This window comes from Diplotaxodon limnothrissa, linkage group LG1 (assembly GCF_057381915.1).
Source record: "Diplotaxodon limnothrissa isolate DT_005_m linkage group LG1, D_limnothrissa_male_GT1.1, whole genome shotgun sequence".
Taxonomy (NCBI): domain Eukaryota; kingdom Metazoa; phylum Chordata; class Actinopteri; order Cichliformes; family Cichlidae; genus Diplotaxodon; species Diplotaxodon limnothrissa.
Window position 1 is genome coordinate 4,704,345 of NC_140596.1, and position 22,937 is coordinate 4,727,281.

Genomic DNA, 22,937 nt, shown 5'->3' on the forward strand with positions numbered 1-22,937 from the left:
AGACACAATATTTACAGGTGAGACGATATTTTTTAGATAAGCAGCTGTCATTGAAGATTTGGACAGTGAAAAATACAGCCCTAATTTTTGATACTGGTTAAGTATTAAGAGGCAAATATCCAAGTAAAAGTGTTTGATTTTGTTCTCGACCACAGGTGTGTTTATAGTTTTGATTGTATTGGCCCAATTTTTGACATTTTCGCCTCTCTACAATAACATAATACAGGAAAACCGAATTTCAACTGTTAAACTCACAGTGGAAAAAGTTTTATTCTGAAAAGCTGTTTTTATTAGGTTTTTTAAAGGTCTGTGTCCACAGTAGAAACTCAATCAAACCTACATTCCCCTCTGATGCTATGAGGCAGAAGTTTCAGTGACAGAAAAATAAAACTGGCAGGAAAGTATGGATCTGCTTTATACAGTCTGACCTGTCTATACTGTGCTTTTTTTTTCATTATGTGACCAGTCCTTTAAATGCCAGTGCAGCCACAGCATTAAAAACTTCAGTGCTCTTCACGATCCACAACAAGCAATAGCTTGTATGGCCCTGACACTTTCTTATCCCATCTCATTCGACCAATCTCCCAAATCAACCAGTCTTTCTCACTTGCTCTTTGTCCCTCCCTGTCTTCTTCTGCTTCTTCTTTCACAAATTAAATAATTCCCTCCTGGATACCATCTCGCTCACTTTCACACTCCCTATCATACAGTATGACTAAAACAACACCTACTGGCTATTGTACATATTACCTATCCCCTATCAAAGTGCTTACAGTTTTCCTTCCCCCCCCCCAGACTTTTGTAATCCATTTCATTCACCAGAAAGAGACAGGGACAGAGAGAGACACACGCCAAAACCGGCTAGGCATGAATTCACAGTCGATGTGTAATTTAGCATTCCTGATGATTGCCTGAATGTGACAAAGGAGAATCTACAATCCTCCATCGAGCCGCTTCTTCGAAACAAGAAAATAAAACACATTTATTGCTCCATTTCTGATTTAACATTTTCTCTCTGGTTCTAGAAAATATATATGAATATATCTATATGCCTGGAGTACGTCTTGTAACTTCTCGTACAGCGGTAACAAGGTAAATGACGTCACAATATAAACAAGAAAATACACGCACAACACACAGGAGAAAAAGCCCTGCCCTCATTGGGTAACCAGCTGTCCTGCAGCAGAGCTCTACCCACCCTCCTCGCACACATACACACAATTAGTCACACGTAGACACACACTCATGTTTTACATTTGCCCACATGCACACCCATGAATGCACGCATTCACTACGCAGAGAGCGAGAGAGGGGGGAAGGGGGCACTAGCACGGTTCAATGCCAACAGTGGATATTTCCTTTTTTCCAAGATTCTTTTCATTAGGATGAACCAGAGAGGCCCTCTGGCTTGTTAGCTCCCCGTACTAATACCAAAGCTTCAGTTCAATGGGCTAATAAGTACAGTGTGTTGCTGCTGAGACAGCTTGGGTTCAAACCCAGCTGCTCACATGGCACTCTGAGTCCCCTCTCTCTCTCGTCCACACCAGCCCCTCGTTCAGTCATCAGTCTTTCATCTGGGATCAGACAGTCGGGTTAGTTGGAGAAGAGGATAGGGAAAGGTGTAAGTTGGCAAAACAGAACAGAACCCAGCGTTTCTCTCTTTCTTTGCCTCTTTTTTAAAAAATCATATCTGTTTTTTTTTTTTTTGTCCTGTGAGTCTTTCCTTCCCTGGGTGAAGGTGTATAGAAGACAAACATGCGTCCAACACACACTAGTTATAGTGGCCTGCTAGGAGCCTGTCAATGTTCAGCATTTAACTTTTAACTGTCAGCATGGGTTAACATTATTATTGTTGTTATTATTATCATTATATTATATATCATTACTCTAATGGTGTCTTTAAACTTTTTTTTGTGTATGTTTCTGCTTTCATTCGTCTTCTGTTATATTATAGCTTTCCCTACATGGTTAAGTTTTTGTGTATGTACTAGGTGGTTGGGTTGCATCACACCAACACCTGACTCCCTCTCGGTTGACAAGCATCATCCTCTTTCTGCTGTTCCTCCGATCACAATATACGGGGAGCTGAGCGGTCATTGGAGACGGTTTTGCGAAGACGGACTCCTCTCCTGATGGTGGTCAGCATGTCACCAGACCCTTCTGCCCCTTCGGTCCCTGTCTGAGTGTCAGTGGGGCCAGTTGGTGGTGGGGCTGGGTCATCAGGGAGGGCAGGGAAGGGAAACTGGCCCTCACCAAGGGCGTGTGCACTAGCTACCAGCTCGCCAATCTTCTCCACTAGGCTGTGCCGATTGGCTGCGATCATCTGATCTTCCTCTGATCCAGTGCCCGAGCCTGTTCCTATTGCAAGGCCCCCATGCTGCTGAGCATAGACCTCTAACGCAGCCCCTGATCCCCAGGCGGTGTTAGGCAGGCTGAGGCGCTTTGGTGATGCCTTCACATAATCAAGCGCTCCCTGTGAATCCTCAGCTCCAGTGAAGAACACACATTCCTCACTCCCCACACGGACAGGTACGCCACCAGCGTGCCCTCCACCTGCACCAGGTGAATGTGAGTCTCCAGGGACAGTGGGTGTTTTGACAGGCACGATGGGTGGTCGAATGGGGATGGGCCCCGCACTGGATAACGTGCGCCTCACGCCAGGTTTGGTAGAGGGGGTTCGGCGGATGGTGGCAGTCCCTGGAGTCCCTGCTCCACCTCCACCAGCTCCACCGGGCTGCCCTGGTATCCCATGAGCCCCTGGACCAAGAACGCCAGTGGGCAGGCCAGCTGTGCTGGCTGGCCTCTTGGTCTGGATCATTCGCCTGTAGTTCTGGGCAATATTAGAGTGGCGAGGAATTGTGGAGGACTTGTCAAACTCTGTCTGTCCATCTGGACCTTCGGCATCACCATTCACTGAGTAGCAGTCATAATCTGAACCTAATATGAGGAGAGCAGAGGGTAAAACAAAAAAAGGTATTCATGAGATTTTAGAGAAATGATTGAACTATATGTGCCAGAAACAGAGACAGAGGAAAGACAATGTTCTGTGGTCGCTTTATTAGATTAACACAGGGATAGCTACATCATTTTGGTAGAGCAAGCCAGCAAGTGAGCACATTTAATATTTTTCAATTTTATCTTTATATTGTCATTTTCCAACTGCTGTCAGAGAAACTGTCAGAATACATCCATCATACACTTTAGCTGCTGCCTGGATGATTAAATGGATTCACTTAATCTGATTTTGGTAAAACTACACTCAATGGCAGGAGTGCTAGTGGGAGGAATACAATAAACTTCTGCAGAAGTTTTAAATATTGATATTTCCCCTAAAAAAACACCTTCCCTTAACAGGTTGCTTTTCCTGGAATGTTACAAAAATAAGATGATGAATGTGGCCAGGTGAAATGTAATATATGTGGGCACCGAATGAGATTAAATGCTGCCATAAAGAGTGTGGTAGATTAGTTTCACCTTGTGAAGGAATTGTGTCCTCTGAGCAGGATGGGGTTGTGGTCTCTGTGCTATATCCACTGGAGTACTGCAGGGAGTCTCTGTTGCTCTTCTGCTGCTCCATGCTGAGTCCCCTGGTAAGCACCATGGCCAGGTCACTGGCTGCTGGAGAAACCTCCTCTCCATGCTGAGAACATACAATGAAACACTGCACTGGAGTTTGAGCAACCCGCTGTTTGAAAACTAAACCCTAATCTACAAATTGAATAGAATAAAAAAGGTTTCTGGTCCTAAAATGCAGTAGCAAAAAGAAAGTTTTGTTTTTTGTTTCATTTGTAAGCATCCACCTGAGAACCTGGAAGTGTTTTGCCTGTGCCGTACCTTGTGTTGACAAGGACACTTGTGTTCACAGCCTTTTGTAGACATATATAGGCTTTTTATGCTTTTTCTAAATTGACAACTAAGTCAAGTCTTTAGCTGACTGTCTCAGATGCATTCCACAGTGAATGATATATGAGCTGCTGAGGGCCATGTGACACATCAAACTTATTGGTAATGTCACAAGAAAAGCAATGGTGTGCTTGGTTTCAACGTAACTTTATTCTTTCATGAGTTATTTATAAGTTTCTCTTTGTTCACAGCCATTGACATGTCGAAGAGGTTAACACGTGAGGAGGAGATCGAAATTGCGTTGATATCTGGTGAACGCAGTAACCGGGTCATTGCAGCAGATTTCAATGCAAGACACCTTACGAGACCACCCATCTCCCATGCTACAGTTAGCAAACTGCTTGCTAAGTTTCGTGAAACTGGTTCAGTGTTGGATTTGCCAAAATGTGGACGCAAGAAAACTGTCACTAATGAAGAAACATCAGTGGCTGTCCTAGCTTCATTCAGCAGGAGCCCACAGCGTAGCACTCGCTGCATGTCACTGGAGAGTGGGATCAGTCGAACATCCCTTCGGCGGATATTAGCTACTCACAAATGGCACCCTTACAAACTCCAGCTACTGCAGCATCTCAGCGAGGATGACCCAGATCGGCGCACAGAATTTGCAGAATGGGCAAAACAAAAATTGGAACAGGACCCTCAGTTCACGCTGAAGATTTTGTTCAGTGATGAGGCAAACTTTTATGTGAGTGGTGAAGTTAACAAACAAAACCACCGCTATTGGTCTGACACTAACCCACATTGGATGGATCCTCCAAGACTGTTGGACCAACAAAAGTGATGGTTTGGTGTGGTATATGGGGTACGACGATAGTGGGTCCATTCTTCCATCCATCCATCTTCATCCGCTTTATCCGAGACCGGGTCGCGGGGGCAGCAGCCTAAGCAAAGAGGCCCAGACCTCCCTCTCCCCAGCCACCTCCTCCAGCTTATCCGGGGGAACACCAAGGCGTTCCCAGGCCAGCCGAGAGATATAATCTCTCCAGCGTGTCCTGGGTCTGCCCCGGGGCCTCCTCCTGGTGGGACATGCCTGGAACACCTCACCCAGGAGGCGCCCAGGGGGCATCCTTGTCAGATGCCCGAACCACCTCAGCTGGCTCCTTTCGATGTGGAGCAGCAGCTGCTCTACTCTGAGCCCCTCCCGGATGGCTGAACTTCTCACCCTATCTCTAAGGGAGAGATAGGGTGGGTCCATTCTTCATCAATGGAAACCTCAAGGCCACGGGATATTTGAAATTGCTACATGATGATGTGTTTCCCTCTTTATGCACTGAAGCTGGCACGTTTCCTGAGTTTTTCCAGCAAGATGGTGCACCACCACATTATGGGTGCCAGGTCCGAGCATTCCTAGATGAACAGTTTCCTGGAAAGTGGATTGGTCGTCGTGGGCCAGTTGAATGGCCCCCAAGGTCTCCCGATCTGACCCGCTTAGACTTTTATTTTTGGGGTCATCTGAAGGCAATTGTCTATGGTGTGAAGATACGAGATGTGCAGCACCTGAAACTACGGATACTGGATGCCTGTGCTGGCATTTCTCCTGTGGCGTTGCTATCAGTGTGTGAAGAGTGGGAGAAGAGGGTTGCATTGACAATCCAACACAATGGGCAGCACATTGAACACATTTTATAAGTGGTCAGAAACTTGTAAATAACTCATGAAAGAATAAAGTTACATTGAAACTAAGGACACCATTGTTTTTCTTGTGACATTACCAATAAGTTTGATGTGTCACATGGCCCTCTTCCTATTGAAAAAACAAAAGTTGTATCCAAGATGGCCGACTTCTAAATGGCCACCATGGTCACCACCTATCTTGAGGAGTTTGCCCCCTCACATATACTAATGTGCCAAAAACAGGACTTTAATATCACCAACCATTCCTATGTTATTACGGTGTATCCATATAAATGGCCCACCCTGTACTATAGGCCATACTTTATACATATTCATGCATTTGTACAGACGTACACACAAATTGCTATCTTCAGCCCGTGTTTCAGTATCATCAACTTCACTATTACCTTGGCAGCGATGTTAGCTGGCGTCATCCTGGCTCTCTGCCCATCATCAGGATGTGATGGCCCAGCATATCCCTGGGAGCCCGGTGATGCCTCACTCTCCCTCAGCCTATCAAGAGGTTCCCTTCTTCGCTGGACTGCCGCTGCAGCCACAGGCTGCTCATACTGACCTGCTTTGGACCAGTCCTGAAGAGGTGAGCGGAATTAATAAACAGGAAGTAGGTGGTAACATTAGCACACACGACTTGTCCACTATCCAGCAGTTTGATGCCCTTCATCTGAGTGCAGAAAGAGGGGGCCTTTATGGGTACATCAAGGACTGTGTGCAGGTCAGAATGTGTGGAACAGAGGCCTTTTCGAGTGTTAGAGAGCATGTATATGTTGATGACCTTTGACCCTGCTTGGTTTTGGTCAGTTACCAGTTGGCAGACTGTAAAACCAATGAGGCAGATGAAGCCAAATAAAATGCACACAAAGCAAGTGGGGATGAACACTTGCAATGAAGCAGTGCAATGTGGTTATGAATGAGTTAATCAGGTGATAAAAAGTAAAAGAAAATAAATTCTATGCATTAACTTGTTAAACAGAAACAGAAGAAAATGTGCAACTGAAGAAATGGAAGCGAATGGAGAACAAACCTTCCACATAGGAACCTTTGATGTGGGAGAGGAGGAGCTGGATCCAGGGGGGCGGTTATAGGGTGGGGACGCAGGAACAGGAAGAATGACAGAGAGAGGCCGGGTGGAGCCAGAGTGAAAAAGAGCGGGGCGGAAGGTAGCGAAGGACGAGCCAAACTGCGGGACGAGAGACACAGTCATGTCATCAGAGAATGGAAAAGCCACAGACATGAAGCAAGAGTGAGCGGGAGACAGGCAGACAGACATTATATATATATATATATATATATATATATATATACATACAGAGAGAGAGAGAGAGAGAGAGCCAGCTACTGGGCCACACACGACAACAAAAGCCAAACATGTGTACACACACACACCAAATTCTAAGAAACAGATAGACAATACAGCTGAAACCAAAATGGGCCTCTTGAAACACAATTAGTTACTGCTGCCATGCATCAAAATGACTCTATATGCAAGTTAAGTGTGATTAGAGTGGGACTAAGCCTCTACATCAACAAAGCCTACTTCTAATTTTTAGTCAGATACTGTATGTTTAACACGTTTATGTTGATGTATTTGTAGCAAAAATTCAGATTGATGAATTGTTGCACTTGTGCATCAGGTACCACAGAAGACTTGGGTAGTTCTGCATATTTGTGGGATTTGTACAGTGATCAAGGAAAGGCTTAAAGTAAAGGAGCTCAGGTAGAAATCACAGTAACTCTGCTTTTGTTGCATGTACATGGAGCTGTTGCACCATTTTCCCAAAGGTGCTGGATGTGGATACAGTGAGATGAGCTGATGAAACTGATCTAAAGGGTTTTAGATCAGTTTTAGGGGAGCAGGCAAATTTTAATTGTCTCGTGAGTTTTTAATGGAACGTGTCATGTGTCTAGTGTGTCTGCCTCAGATTCCATGATGATTTAATTAAGAACATCCAGAAATAACCAATACATGCAATGCACAGGAGAGACTGCAAGTCTGCCTCGTGATGCTTATGCTAAATCTTGTCAAGATAACCAGTGAAAGTGGGGCACACGGTCCAGCTTGACAATGTGTATCAGTCAAATTAGAGATGGATCACAGATGGTTGTGAACACGTCAAGGGAAAGAGAAGCAGTATATGCAAGCTGGTACGGAGGACAGATGCTGCTTAAGATCAGAAATGAATATTTATTTTGCCTTGCAAGCATGATTTATATAATGGTGTGCAAACTGGCTAAAGAATGTATAATGGAAGAGGAGGAGACAAGTTCCCAAACATAAATAAAACAAGTCTCTGATTTTGTAGAGCTTTATTTGGGTATGTCTCCATCAATTAAAAGCACAGAAGACCGGCGTTACATGCTCCTATTTTCAGTTGGTAAGCAGGGGAAGATGCAAATGGCTGTAAATCTTAAAGCCAACTTTGCAACTGGCACCAATGTGTAGGTGGTTTATGCTGAGGAAGATACAACTTTGCCCCATGTGCCTGTGAAAACAGAGCTCTCCAATGCTAATTGCTGCAATGAACATTTTTTTAAATTGGAGAAAATGCATAAATTCAACCAAACCCTCGTGTCTCAAATACATTTGCCTCACTATTCTCTTGTGAGTAAGTGGGCGGTGTTTGATATGATGTTGCTTAATGGTACCACAAAGCTTTCTCTGCTGGAGAACACATCAAGGCTCCAGAGATTTAATACTGTCAGCTCTACACCAAGTTTGACTTACCATTCAGAAATCAAAGTCTCCTTCTGTTCTCGGAAATCCCTGAAAATCTTATGAACGTCCTGCTACCTTGATGAGTGTAACGTCTCATTTTAAACAGCATGTGTTGTGCGCTACCTTGTAATTCTGTATCAACAATGACTTTATACTACCACAATTATCACAGCTGTTTAAAAAATTGCTCAATCTTATATGAAATTACATTTTGTTGTTCTTGCCTGATGTCTCTGGAAAACACTACAGATAATATAGGTGTGAATCTGACGGGTGTTCAGTGGAAATCTGGTTGATTTGGACAAGATGAGGAAACTTGAAGTAAACTTAAATGAAGCAGAGCTTAATTTTTAATTTCAAGTAATTCATTTATCTTTCCCCCCCCCACCAATCATTAAGCTGTATTTGTAAATATATCCTAAACTGAGAGTTTAACTTAAGAATAAACCAGCACTGTCAGGGAAAACTAATCTCTCGACAGTGATGTCACAGACTGACCACAAGTATGATGTATGATTGTATGATTACTGTGTAAAAATCTTAAAGGACACACATTATGCTAACTAGAATAATTTTGTATGATCCACAGCTCACAATAATTCCTGTTTCTCTTATACTGGGCCTTCATTCCATCCTCCATGTGAAGCAAATCATTATAGCCCCCATCTCTTTAAGTTGGGCCCCGCTACTGGGACATAGACCCACTATATACTCAATGCTACATGTATGCACCATGCATACATAGCGTGAATATGAATAAGTATAAGTATCAAGTGAAACTAACAGAAGAATAGTTATGTCTAACAATCATAACTAAGAATAATTTTTGAGGGTAAAAACAAACAAGAGTCTTTTGACACTATAAAAATCATCTAATTTTTTATTCATTTTTTCGGCTCTTTAATTGGAGCATGCCAGAGAAGGTTTGGGAGCCACTGCTTAAAGCTAATTTTCACACAAGGATGGGTCGTCTGTGTTTACAATGACAGCTGTGCATATTAGTGATATCCTCTCGCTCTGACATGATACAGAGGAGGAAGCTCTCAGAAACAGAGTGTTAGGAAAGTCTGAAGCCTGAGCTTTTGGCTCATAAGGACTACTTGTACACACACTGACCTTTATTTGTTAACTTTTTAGGACCACACTTTTATTGCTTTAATTTTTTTTATGCTGCATTTCAGACTGTCCATGTTATATATTATGAATAAGAATACTTACAGTGGTGGGGGAGCTGCATTCACTGACTGACTGGCATGTTTCTGAGGCCTCTGATGATGCTGAGCTGGATGATTTCTACACCAGGAAAGAAATAAGAGTGACACAAACCGATAAGAGTTTAGACCAAGAACCAAAACACATGTGTGAAACTTAATGTTTTTCATTAGATATCCAGTAATTAAATTCTATTCAAATATTTGTCCTTTGTTATTTTAAAGTTACACTGAAATGTTTAGTTTACCTGCTGGCTGTCCTTAAAATAGAGACCAAAAATTTTGTGTCATTGTCTTTTTCAGGCTGTGCGTGTGTCATTGGAAGCCAGCAATTTAAGCCACAGTAACTCTGAACGGGTCACATAAATAATGTAAATTTGTCCATGAGGCATTTGTACCTGACTAGTGATGTCTGAGGGCATAGGTGAGGGTGGCTTGGAGTAGATGTTGGCATCCTGGGACACGAAGCCCGAATCATGTGAGGAGACACTGCTGAGGCGGTGGGCAGCAATGCCCCCCGGTGGTGGAGGCTGGTGCGGCAGGCTGCTGCGGTAGCGACAGGAGGAGGAGGATGATGAGGTGGGCGAGTGGGGCAAGGAGCCTCCGCCACCAACACCACCACTACCACCTCCCCCTGACGAACGGGAGGCACTACTGTGGGTGCTGTTTACACTGCTGTTGGGGGAGGAAGGTGTAGAGGAGAAGGGAGGGGGCAGAGCGATGGAGGTGTGAGGAATGTGGAGGTGATGATTCCCAGCGTAGAGCGAAGGCAGTATCAGAGAGAGACAGCATGATTAGAGAAGTAATGGTGGAATTCAGAGAGAAGAAGTGGGGTTGGTTGTTGTAGAAAGTGATAGATTGACAATTAAAGGAAGTGTTGGAAGTTCGTATGATGGGTTGAAGGACCAAGAGGAGTTTACAGCAAATCGTTGGTTCATCAGGTCAGTGAAAACCCGCAGTGCGATGCGCAGTAAAGCCACACACCAGGAACAGTTAAAAGTAGAGACCCGCAACAAAATCAGGTAAGCAAAGATCCAGCAGGAGAGAAAGAGGGCAAATCACATGAATGCACACAAACAAGACACAAGTAATAGAAGATAAGTGAAAAAGAGTACACAGAATGGCAGTTGTTTTGAGTGGAAAAGTGGGAAAGAAAAGGACAGGAGGGGGTAGACAGAGGGTGTGTAAACTTAGAAGGATCCAGCACACACACATCTATACACACAGTAAACACTGAAGGCAAAATGCTGTGAATCCGCTTCACATGCACTGACACTCATACAGTTTGCTTCACAGAACCATAGAAATCAGTTTGTAGTCTTTTGAAAGTATTTAGTTTTTTTATGCATTTGGCTTATAAAAGAGAGGCTGTCATAACTTATCTTAAGGCCAAAGTCCTAGATTCTTTATTATCATTTATTTATAATGCTGTTCTGTCTGAAGGCAGTGCTTCTGCTGAGGATGACCCAATCATCAAAAGCTTGTTGAAGCACCAACTTCATCAGATGTATAAATGACGTCTTGATGCATTCTCAATCATCCAGGAAAGTAAATCTCCAAAAGCTGATTCTGTTCATCTGGACGTAGCGTTTTGTGGGAGAAACGTTTCGTCACTCATCCAAGTGACGTCTTCAGTCTCAGCTGACTGCAGGTTTCCCCAATCTTATAAACAGTACATTTGCATAATGACTGAAACCAGCCCACTGAAGGAACAATGGGCTGGGAGGTCAGTTCCCTAATCTTAATCATGCAAATTCTCATGACCATTGATCAACAACCACTGACTAAAACATCTGAGTGACCTCACTGGAGGATGAACATCTGACTCTCATCATCCACTGGAGCACAAACTGGGTGTCATCAGGACACTACAACACAGAGCGAACACCATCCCCACTGACACAGCAGCCAGGGAGGCAGAAGAACAGCACATCAAGAAGGCCCTGAGTAAATGTGGTTATCCCAGCTGGACTTTTGTCAAAGCTGGAAAGGCACCTAAAGAAAGCTCCAGCCGATCCAGGAGAGAAGGACAACCGCTCCATAAGCGAAAACCTGTAGTGATCCCATATGTGTCAGGAGTATCAGAACAGTTGAGACACTTTTTTTTTTTTAACACCGGGTTTCTGTGGCTTTTAAACCCCAAAACACGCTGCGCCAAAAACTGGTCCACCCCAAGGATCGGGTCCCCCGAGTAACATAGTGTACGCTGTTAAGTGCCAGGAGGATTGGCAGGATTTATACATCGGGGAAACCAAACAACCTCTGGCGAAGCAGATGGCACAACACAGAAGAGCTACCTCGTCAGGCCAGGACTCTGCAGTCTATTTACATCTACAGGCCAGTGGACACTCTTTCAATGATGAGGATGTAACATCCTGGACAGGGAAGAATACTGGTTTGAGCGTGGAGTCAAGGAGGCCATTTAAGTGAAAAGGGAAAGACCGTCTATGAATCGAAGAGGGGGCCTAAGGATACATCTTTCGCCATCTTAGAATGCTGTGATTGCAGCCATTCCCCAACTCTCTGTGAATGGTACTCATGGCCATTGATCAGTGGGCTTTGATCAGTGGTTGTTGATCAATGGTCATGAGAATTTGCATAATTAAGATTAAGGAACTGACCTCCTAGCCCATTGTTCCTTCAGTGGGCTGGTTTCAGTCATTATGCAAATGTACTGTTTATAAGATTGAAACCTGCAGTCAGCTGAGACTGAAGAAGTCACTTGGATGAGTGACAAAACGTTTCTCCCACAAAACGCTACGTCCAGATGAACAGAATCAACTTTTGGAGATGTATAAATGACCTTTCATTTCAACAGACATTTGGATTTAAAGAGAAACATCCTTTTTTCTGATGCCCTTTCAACTACCTGAACAGGCAACCTTTCACTCAGCATTTTCTAATTTGCTGGCTAAGTTTACTTTTTAATATTTTTCAGTCAGTTTTTGGCAGTCATCATGTTTTAATGGCCATGTTAAAGCTATATGTGGTCCAGTTTGATCAGTCCAATAGTTATGCAGAATCACCACAGCCTGATTATGAAGGAACATTTCTGGGGTTAAATGAGTAGCTCTATCACCCATAGACACTTGTTTTTCGGGGACTGCACAGAATGTAATGACAGACTGACATGTAGACAAAACGACTGACAATCACACTGACATATAAACATCAAGGATGGCTCCTCTTTCTGATACTCAGAACACTGCCTATGTGTGTATGGATAAGAGTGTATTTGTGTGTGAGTACCTGCACATGCTGCTCTTGCGTGAGCCAGAGCTGCTTGGGGATGACGGAGGGGTCTGATAGGACCAGCTGTAATCGGACCCCTTTAGATCTTTAATCACCTGAGAGAACGTGTAGGAGTCAGAGGTTTGTCTTCTATTTGTTTCTGTCTTTGTGTATTCTGGATGTCATGTTTGCGTATGCTTTTCACCTGTTCACTGGCAGGGGGCAGTTTGTGCGGATCAGTTGTCAGCACAGTCAGGTCATCAATGATGGCCTGGAGATGGGTGATCTCGCCCAGCATAGCAATCTCTCCATTCTTAAAACAAGATAGAAAACATTTTTACTTTTTCTTTTACACTAAAGTCCAAAAATTCTCAGTGTACAGTTTCCACAACAACCATAACACAGTTAATTATACTCAAAGCTCTAGTTATTTTTATGTATGATTATTTTTCGTGATATAATTAAACTGTAAATTAGGTACTGTAAGCAAAGCAGTTTAGTTTCTTGTCTTTATAAAGATAATGTGGTTGACGTGTCAGTACGACACAAAGTAACAACTCATTTTACACGTTTTTGCTTTACATTGTTTATTAATTAATGGTTTTCTGCAAGATAAATGTTATACTGATGCTATTCTTTAAAGTGTCTCCCATCAGTACAGCCCAAGGTTGTTCATTTTAGCCTTATAGTTTTGTAGCTAAATACATGTGTTTTTTTTTTAATGGGGCAATATCAAACAATGGCCTCTGGCATAAGGGTTCAAATACAGTAATTATCAGTGGAGCTGTTCAGTGAACATGCTTCTCTGTACGGCACTTCAAAAGTTACTTTAGACAGTGCTTGCCCTCATCTGTCCATCTTTCCTCCTGCTGTTAAAGTCTATCACATTTCCTCCATATGTGTCCTCACCACAACTGGCTGAAGGAAACCAATGAAGGTGCAGAAGCGACCCCTCTCCTCCACCAGGGCACGGCGCACCGCCTGCTTCTCAGTCTCCTCCATCAGCAGGCACATGTCGGTCACATCCTGCATGGCACTGTCGAGCTGTGGCTGCAGGTCCCCTCGCCCTGGGTGGGAGAAGGCGCAGCAGTGGGTGAGAGACGTTTATCAAACGAGAGAGCAGAGACTGACACAGGAAGGTAGAGGTTTTCATCAGAGGGTGAAAATGAAAAAGGAAAGAAAGATGGAGGTGTGGAAAAGTGTTAATGTAACTAAATGTGGATATCTCTCATAATGCAGGAGTTCATCCAACCGCTAGTACAGATTATAAAATTTTGACCAAGACAAAAAAAGCAGCAACTTGTTTATGTGTTTGTTTTTAAGCTATTTTAGCTCTGTATTTGTTCTAATGTTAATGTGCAGTAGTCAGTTTCCTAACTTTTCGCTAAAAGTTTTGCTAAAAATGTAATGTTATCATATCTGTTGTAACTATACTGCAATACCTTGATAATAAAAGCTTAAATATAAGTGCATATGTAATCTGAAAAAAGATTGCTATCTCTAAAAATACATCAAATGCAGTAAATGGAAAGCAAGACATGAAAATTTCTTTGTAGTTTTACAGCATGTAAGAGCAGAATGAGGAACAAAATGGCAGAGATAACAGACGAGGAGGGGTAGCATGAGAGTCAGACTGAAGCCTGCAGTGTCACTACAAAGCTGATAGTAACAGCTACAAGTCATGCAGGAGTCAAGGAAGAAGTTCAGTTACATCATGCATTGTTAAAAGTGACACTACACGACAGCTAACTACAGACGCTGAGCTCTAATCTGTCACGAGGGGCAAAAGTTGTTTAGGAAGCATTGGAGCTAGTTCATGTAGTTTTTAAAAAGGTCATGGTTACAAGTTTCATTAGTTTCAATGGAGAATTAAAAGCTAAACCCCAGTTGACCATTTAGGTGTAATAAATAAACTGTCATGTTGTTGTTGGCTCAGTAGAATGATGCCCATTACAAGCAAGGCTGGATTGCCCACTGGGCACAGTATGTAACTATTCAGGTGATCCGAAAGGTTGAGGTTCAAAATGTGACATTCAATTTGTGGTAAAAAGACTACAAATAATTATGTTTGTGCAGAAAAGTCAGAAGTATATTTTAACCTATAAATTAACATCACTTAATAACATTGCTACCCCACCTCATGAATCACCGGTCACAAAAAAATCTCAATATCAGTTGTTTCAGGCAAATTAAAATTTTCTGACTGAAACCTTCCAACATCAAAATGCATGATCTTCTACAATGACCCTAACACGTCTGCTCTGTAGAAGATAATGAAAGTTTTTTATCATTTTTTCTGTGTTGATTTAAAGCTTTAAATCTTCAAATCTGGTCATGCAGACTTTTGAACATTGTCTGGTTTCTCTGGCACCAAAGGAGGAATAAAATATGGGAAATACAACACAAATACAAACGTCAGTTTTTCCGTTGGCCACTGGGCAAACTGTTTTCTGCACATTTTCTGCACACAGACTAGAATGGAGGACTTAGCTGATTAAAATGAAGAAAACAGACTGAGAGTGATGCAGTTCAGGACACACACAGCACGTGTTTCATGTTTAAACTAGAGTGGCACCAGCCTAAAAGCACCTGTGTTGTAATGGGGCCTCAGATAGAAATTTGGCTTTAAGGCTTTATTATTTCAGCTTGCAATGTGCTTATATGGTGTACTTGACAAAATAATTGTATGCTAATTACATTACCATAAACTCATAACTAATTAATAACAATTTATGCATCGAGAGCGAGTTAAATTAAACAAAAGCTTACAGCTTATTATGGGAGTCCCTGTGGTGGGTTAATCCAGCCCTGATAAGGTTCTCTCTATTCCCCTTAAGTCTGCTTACATGACTATTTCATTATGAAAGACAATTTCCTGATATACCCCCAAAACTTTTCCATGACCTCAAATTTAGTAATAATCACTGCCTGCAGGCAAATGCTGGAAATTTAAAAAGAAAAGGATGTGATGCGGTAGAGCAGCGAGCGGCAGGCTGATACTTACCCTGCATCTCTATAGAAATACCAGAGGGGAGGAGAGACAGAAAGACGTAGCAGTGAGAGGGGGAGACAGAAAAAAAGGAAGCAAAGTAAGGAAAGAGAAAGGAAACAGAGAGAGAGTGACAGGGGCGGGGAGAGCAGAAATAGCAGAACTCATTGTTAGGGTTAGTACAAGGAAGCCATCACAAGACAGCCACAGTGCCAAATGTTAGAGCAAAATAACACAGCTGCAACCAAAAGTTCAATCCAGAAACAATAATATCCTCAAGCATCAGCTGCGATGGGGCTTATCAGACACAGGAACAGACATTGCACAGTTTAACTGTTAATCTAGTCCTGTTAAAGGATAGTTTAGGTTTTCAAAAGTGGAGCTGTCTCATTTTGGAGATGCACCCAGGTATGCAACATTGTGGAAACATTGTGCCAGTGTGGAAGAGATCAGCATCAAAACGTATTTTAGCCACATGAACTCTCATGTCATGTGAACTAGAATGTCTGATGGCTTTAAACATTGCATGGATAGAAGTTCAGACTGAGGACTAAGGAGAAAGGGCAGTGTGACGTCGCGGTATGCTTTTGTACTTTTTTAAAAAACACATTTTGCTGCTGACCCTTGAAAGCAGGACTTTGCTTATCTGTTACACTGGTAACTTTTCAGTTACAGTACATACAGTAGGTGTGTGATAACTTCTACAATAGGTAACGCACTGACTACTGTGAAGCGCCTCATACAAACCCCCCGTCAAAGATATCAGACTATCGTTTTAAGATAATTTCTTATATTACCCTTGTTTTATGTGAGAAAATGACATCTCTAAGCATATAACTTGCATTCAGATTCACAGTCACTGGGTTGCTTTTGAAGGTGTGGACTTCCTAAAGAAATCAGGCTAGAAAAAACTGACATGATCATGACGGGACTTTTTATCAATACAAACGAAATCTTTAGTGAGAAACAAACTGAAAACTAAGATTCATAATTTATATTAAATAGTAGCCTCTCTAATATACATTATTGCTTCACAGGAAACCTCTGAAGACAGGCTGAATTTAAATTCTTCTTCTTTTTTCACTGATTTTGATCATATATGATTTGAAGCAAAAAAAAAACTTACCAATTTAAATGGTGCAAACTTTTTTGAGGTACCAGTATCAACATTATCATTATTATTATTGTTATCACATTACCAACATTCTAAGCGTTTGTTCACAGCAAACCTCTCAATTTTTTATTTTTTTTTGCTTTCCATAGGGGCGCATTTTTCGCCTTACAAATACTGTTTACTCTGTTTCCAACATACTAATGTGCTTACAAGCCATTCTCCCTAAACAGAATTTAAAGATTAAATAGCTGTTTCCTGTAAAATGTTAACTTTTTTCTTTTTCTGTTTCAGTCCATTAGTTGTGTTTGTGCCAGCACAGCACAACAAACACAGCTAGCCTCATCCAACTACTGCAGTAATAAATGCTAATGCAAACCCCACCTAACTAAGTAAAGAGGAATGACATATTAACATATTGACTTGCTTTTCTGTTTAATAATTGTAAAGACAAAAATGATGGACTCTCACAAAGACTGCCCCAGGAAACTAAGTCCAAGAGTTACCTGTGCTTTGGACGACAATTTGTTTTCTTATTTTTCCCATGAGGCAATGCAACTGTAGGCTACGTAAAGGCTACCAGAGTGTGGAATACTACACCAGAGGACCTGACCTCTACAATATGGTAATGTAAACCCACCTGACACAGTCAGGCATGAGTTACTGTGCATATAGAAGGAAAAGCTCCATCATAGCTGTAGGAAAACATTTTGGAAGTTGTCCTCATGATGCAGGCTGAGAGACTGTAATGAGCGTGCAAAGTATTCATCAAAGCAAAATGTGGCTACTTTAAAGATACTTCAAATTGAAAGTGCATTTTGCTTTCCCCCCTCTCTTTCTACATAAATATACATTTAAATTCTGACAAACCCTTGAATGAGTGTTATATACTCATTCAAGGGTATATGTTTTATATAAAATATAAAACAACAATTTCAATAATGATAAATAATTATCTTGAAATATATTTTAGACAACTTGCATGTGTAAATTAATCTGCCTGGCAACTGAACGGAAGCAGCAGCAGAAAGAAACCAACAATTATTGGCTGCTGCCTCACTGGGTAAAGCGATTCAGGACAAATGAGAAAAGATCTGTAATTTTTCAGAACGCCACCAGATGGCAATATAAACTTATAACGACTCAAGTTACTGTTTGGATGATGCTCACGTAGTCTGTTATCAAGAGTGCCAGTCAGATACAAAATGGCTCATTTTTTGTGATTAACTGCAGCCTTACACTTACGATGTTGTGTTTAGATAAATAACAGTAGGAACAATGAACTGGATATCTAAATATATTTACAGCTGCAATACATAAAACACACAAACAGCACTTTACAAGAACTGTCTGAGTGACAACCATGAGCCTGAGCTTGACTGTTAGACAGCTGATCGTTACCTTTACGAGCCTTCTTCTGCAGTTTCATGGTGTCAGATGATTTCTTCTTGATCTCGTGACGTGACCTCTTGTACTCTTGACAGAGAATAAAGAGAGATGCTTTAGAAAAACGAATGCAAAAGCTGCTGAGCAAACTCATACTGTCTTGCATTTCCAATAATAACTCAAATAGAAACAATATTAACTTTCAGGAACCGAAACCACCAAGAGGTCAGCGAAACACTGATTATTATGTTTGGTTTCAGATGTACCCGCTCCCGTTTAGACACTGTTGTATACAAAGGTATAGTTTTAGAACCGAATGATGTGGAAGCAAATGTTTAAGTAAGATTACCTGTTTACTGCGGAAACACATATTAACAGGTAAATATCCTGTTTATATTGACAAAGGCTAGTTCTACTCCTGCATATGAACATACAGTTTGGTTTGGAAAAAATTTTCATGGTGTCAGGTTTCAGTCTGATCATAGTCTGAGTAGTATGGTTTATGGAATGAGGAAAAGACAACATGTATTTGGCACAATGATATCCTAACAACACTGGCTTTGTCTTTTTTAAAGCATTTGTAAAGAATGACCAGCGCACAGAGCAGGAAGTGTCCCGGCTACGTCAGAAGCCCCAAAACATGCTTTGCCTCAAAGTTTAGGTCAACTATCTGACACCCTGGCAGTGGGACAGATAATGGAACAGATAACTTGATGAGAATACTTCCTTGGCATTTTCAGACATGATTCTTTGGCTGTTTGACAGTTAGGACATCTGCAGGCATTACTTTTCCAGCTGCTGGGGTACAAGCTTACAAGGAGTGACGATGAGCAGGTAAAGAGGAGCGTAGCTCTAAGAAGCTGCAATGTGATCAAGGTAGGCATACACGCCACATGCAGCGCTGCTGAAACCTCATTTTAAAATGGTGTGCAGAGTTTGCTTTTTCTGTTCACTGCTAGCCTGTGCTAGCATAGCAATGGTGCAGCCCAGCTGATCAAACATTTGCCCTTCTGTTAGAGCCGTACATAAGCAGTACACTTAAAGCTACTTCAGCGGTGAGGATATGGGGTTAGAATTTAGTGATGTTGAAGTTGAATGAATAAGCAAATCTGGGATGTCTGTGTACCTTTGGCGTGATCCTTATCCAGCTGGTTGGCTGTCTTTTTCCAGTCCTCAATCTTGTCCTGAAGAGGAGTGATAAGACTCTCCATCAAAGCACTGTGGGAGAGACAAAGAAGTAGATATTTGAATGCAAGTTAGATGCACTGGCAGTATTAGAGACAGTGAGCAGGGATTCATTAAATAGTTCCTAAGTGTGACATTGTGACAAATGACTGGTTTAATGTAAACCTGCAATATTCAGATCTCCACAGAACAGTGCAAAAAGTACAAAACATATTTCTGAAAACATGTTAATGTATACATCACCTCCACCTATTGTTCTACTTCAGAATTTTAGTAACTGGACATTTTCCCACAACATGTCCACACATGCATACACATGTGATACACATGCTCAAATATTAAGATAAATGCATGACTATTACGACATGTGTACATCTTTTATGTAAAGCCACACAAGAGCTTGAAGATAAATCATTCATCAAAAACCCCGTCATTACCACAGTCATAGATCATTATCGCCATTACCATCATCATCAGCGTAATAGCTTTTGCTGTGGAAAAGTCATTAGAAAGTAGAAAAAATGAAGATAAAGGCAAACAATGGTTGAAAGCAGACTCTGGTGAGGTTTCCAGAGCGGTTTGCATTGTGTGCCATAGCTATATTTATTTACAGCCACTTCAATATGGATAGACAGACCAATGTTCCTAATGGAGTCCATATTGCTGTCAAGAAAACCTCACCAAACATGTGCCCCATCATAAAACAAAGTCAGCTTTACTTGGAAATACACACATAGTTGAGCATTTTCTGACTTCTGAAAGATCCTGATGGGCTGCAGTTTAGGATCAGAGGAAAAAGTTACAGAAGGGAACAAATTCCTACTTGAAATAAGGGAGCTTGAAGGATAATTTCTTACTTGGTGAACTGACGAAGTTTGGCCTCAATGCTGCGATGCCTCATGCACATCCTGGTCAGAGCTGATCCGATATCTCTGGTTGCCCCTGGAAAAACAAACCAGGATCTTATTGTGAAGCATAAAATCTCCTAGTAAATTTACCACAAAGACCTCTTTTTTCTGTTCCACAAAAACATAGATCACAAAGCTGTGATCAATATTTACGTTACAGCTCGCTGTGTGCTGTGTAATGTAATGCAGTTAAAAGCGCTGCATCTTTCAAACACACGAACAGCTACACAGACTTTGTATTATTTTACCTCCAGCCAGTGTTTACACAAGACACCGATCTGCCTCGTGTAGACACTACGCGCACACCCCGGCTTCATCCAAATAAAGCAGTGTCTTGTGAGTGTGTGTGTATCCTGTGCAGGGACCCAGTTTCGTGAGTAGCTAACCTGCAGCTGTAAACAGCAGTCTATTTTAAGGCAGTAGATCCATGTGGAAAAAGTTGACCTCAGAGTTTAAGTCAATTTAAGTGATGGCAGAGACTGCTAACTTCCAAACAAGGTGCTCAGATCTGTTGCCGCTGCGCTACAGGTGGAAAGCCTGCACAAGAAAAGTGATTAAAGCTTTATTCTCAATGCTTTAAATGCTACGCATTTAAAGACTTTTAAACAGAAGTCAGGCTTATATAGTATACCTTACCTAGAGAGACCATAATCTCTACTGCCAGTGAAATGTATATAGCAGAAAATTCAGATTAAACAGCAACCAAATGGGATTTCCTCCTGTTTATCATACGGGCTTAGGCTGGCTTACAAAGCAATGTGCAGGGGGAGTACAGCAGGAGGAAGGGCATTAATCTAATATGTTCTTTTTAACATTTTCATCCAAAACTGGAATTATAATTTCCAAATAAAAAGGAAATTTTCAACCAATGCACACGTTTACTGGAACTTTACTTCCACTTAGCTTTAATTTCACCATATAAAACACATAATTTTGTAATTGTAGAAATATTCTTCATTTGCACTCTGCCTGTCTGTGTCCTGCATTTGGGTGCTCACCTATGCACACTCCACATGACAAAATGATTGAAATTACTTATTAGTTAAATATATATTAGTTAATATTGTTAAATATTAGTTATTTAACAGCCCTGAACTTTTCTAGACCTTACCTAAAGGAACTGCGTGTCAGGATATGTCTAACAGAGTTGAACTGAACATTCATCAGGACCATGCAGCAGTCTCTCAAAGCGGGCGTGTTCTTATGCAGTGCAGAATTTGTTAGCAAGACACAAAAACGTTGGTACAGCAAACTTTTTGGAGTCAGTTTGATCATGTTTGAACAGACTTGAGCTGCATGCAGATCAACTGTGAAGAGCTTTTAAAAAAACTGAATGCACTCTGAATGCAGTGATGAGTGGCCCGAAGTGAAAACTGGTTTCACTAGATGCCCCAGAGTTTAGCTGGCTCAGTCGATAGTTTATGGTTTGTCAGACTGATGGTCCACTGAATTTGCAGTGAGTAAGTCATGTGTCCTGCCTCCCGCACACTCCATCCAGGCAGCTGTCTCATCTAAATCTGAGTGCTTCTGGTACACTTAAATGAACTCTCTCCTGTTGCTTCCTAGATGTGAGATGTGGACAGTCTCCAACCTAATCTCCTGATACCCTCTGAAGTTCATGTGTGAAAACAGCTTAGGGTGATGATGAGGCAGTTAAGCTTTGGGAAGTTGGGTTAGAGTTTTTAAAAAGTGAAATGTATATTTTAAGGAATAAAATTCCTGCTGTTTCCTGCTCAAAGGCAGACATCCACGTCACCACTTCCACCACAGTGGCCTCAGCAGCTTTAAACCTTTGACACACAAACTAGTCTAGAGTACCCCATAATTACCAGGGAGTGTGGAGACCTCCTTTGCAGTCAGTTAAATCTGCATTACCTACTACATTTGATTTCACAAAATCAGTGTTATGTGGGTTCCCTTCTGTTCTAATATGAAACAATGATTTGGTGCTATTCTCGTCTGATCAATCTAATGCCTTGCTCATGAGCAGTACAGTGGTAATTAGTATTGTTCATTTAATTTCCTCACCAGATAGTCAGCAGATTCAAATCAGCAACCCCTTGATTAAAACAACCACAAGGCATATACTCAGATGTATCAGGCATACATCTGAGCATATGCCTTGTGCCTACCACACAACCACACACTCACAAACGCCAAACCACACACATGGACTCTCTCCCTCTCTCTCTCTCTCTCTCTCACACACACACACACACACACACACACACACACACACACACACACACACACACACACACACACACACTGTGTTGTTCACAACCAGAGAGAAGTGCGCCATTCATAATTAGCAAATTCCTCCCTCACGCCTCCTGTTCTACCCGGCAACCATTCATTAAAGCAGCGACACCCACCCCCAAACACACACACATTCATAGACACATACACACATACTAAGAATATAAAAGTGTACAATGTGCACGTTGAGCAGTTATACAACTGAAGGAGTAGTTTGAACTGTGCCTGCCGAGAATGTGATCTTACCCCAGATCAGTGAGTGGATCTCAAGTGAAACTAATGAAGAGTGTCGGTGTGTGATAGTTCGTGTCGAAGGAAAAATGAAGATTTGGGAAAGAAATGAGAGAGGACGAGGTGGAGGAGAGATGAGAGGGAATGAAGACGAAAAGGGTCGCTTTGCACATTT

The 22,937-nt window shown here is 41.8% G+C and overlaps 1 protein-coding gene across 1 annotated transcript in view; it reads right to left on the reverse strand.

Moving 5' to 3' along the window:
* Window positions 1-1,252: 1,252 nt before the first annotated feature.
* The window catches only part of LOC146639285 (protein MTSS 2-like), a 69,673-nt gene continuing 47,988 nt past the window's right edge, over window positions 1,253-22,937 (reverse strand). The window contains exons 4-15 of the mRNA XM_085351494.1: window positions 20,222-20,306; window positions 19,306-19,397; window positions 18,195-18,269; window positions 13,603-13,760; window positions 12,899-13,006; window positions 12,712-12,809; window positions 9,861-10,137; window positions 9,470-9,544; window positions 6,560-6,715; window positions 5,925-6,107; window positions 3,475-3,640; window positions 1,253-2,937 (exon numbers count right to left, since the gene is read on the reverse strand). Coding sequence (XP_085207620.1) covers window positions 2,069-2,937; window positions 3,475-3,640; window positions 5,925-6,107; window positions 6,560-6,715; window positions 9,470-9,544; window positions 9,861-10,137; window positions 12,712-12,809; window positions 12,899-13,006; window positions 13,603-13,760; window positions 18,195-18,269; window positions 19,306-19,397; window positions 20,222-20,306 — 2,342 coding nt within the window. The 3' untranslated portion in view covers window positions 1,253-2,068. The remainder of the gene's footprint in view (window positions 2,938-3,474; window positions 3,641-5,924; window positions 6,108-6,559; window positions 6,716-9,469; window positions 9,545-9,860; window positions 10,138-12,711; window positions 12,810-12,898; window positions 13,007-13,602; window positions 13,761-18,194; window positions 18,270-19,305; window positions 19,398-20,221; window positions 20,307-22,937) is intronic.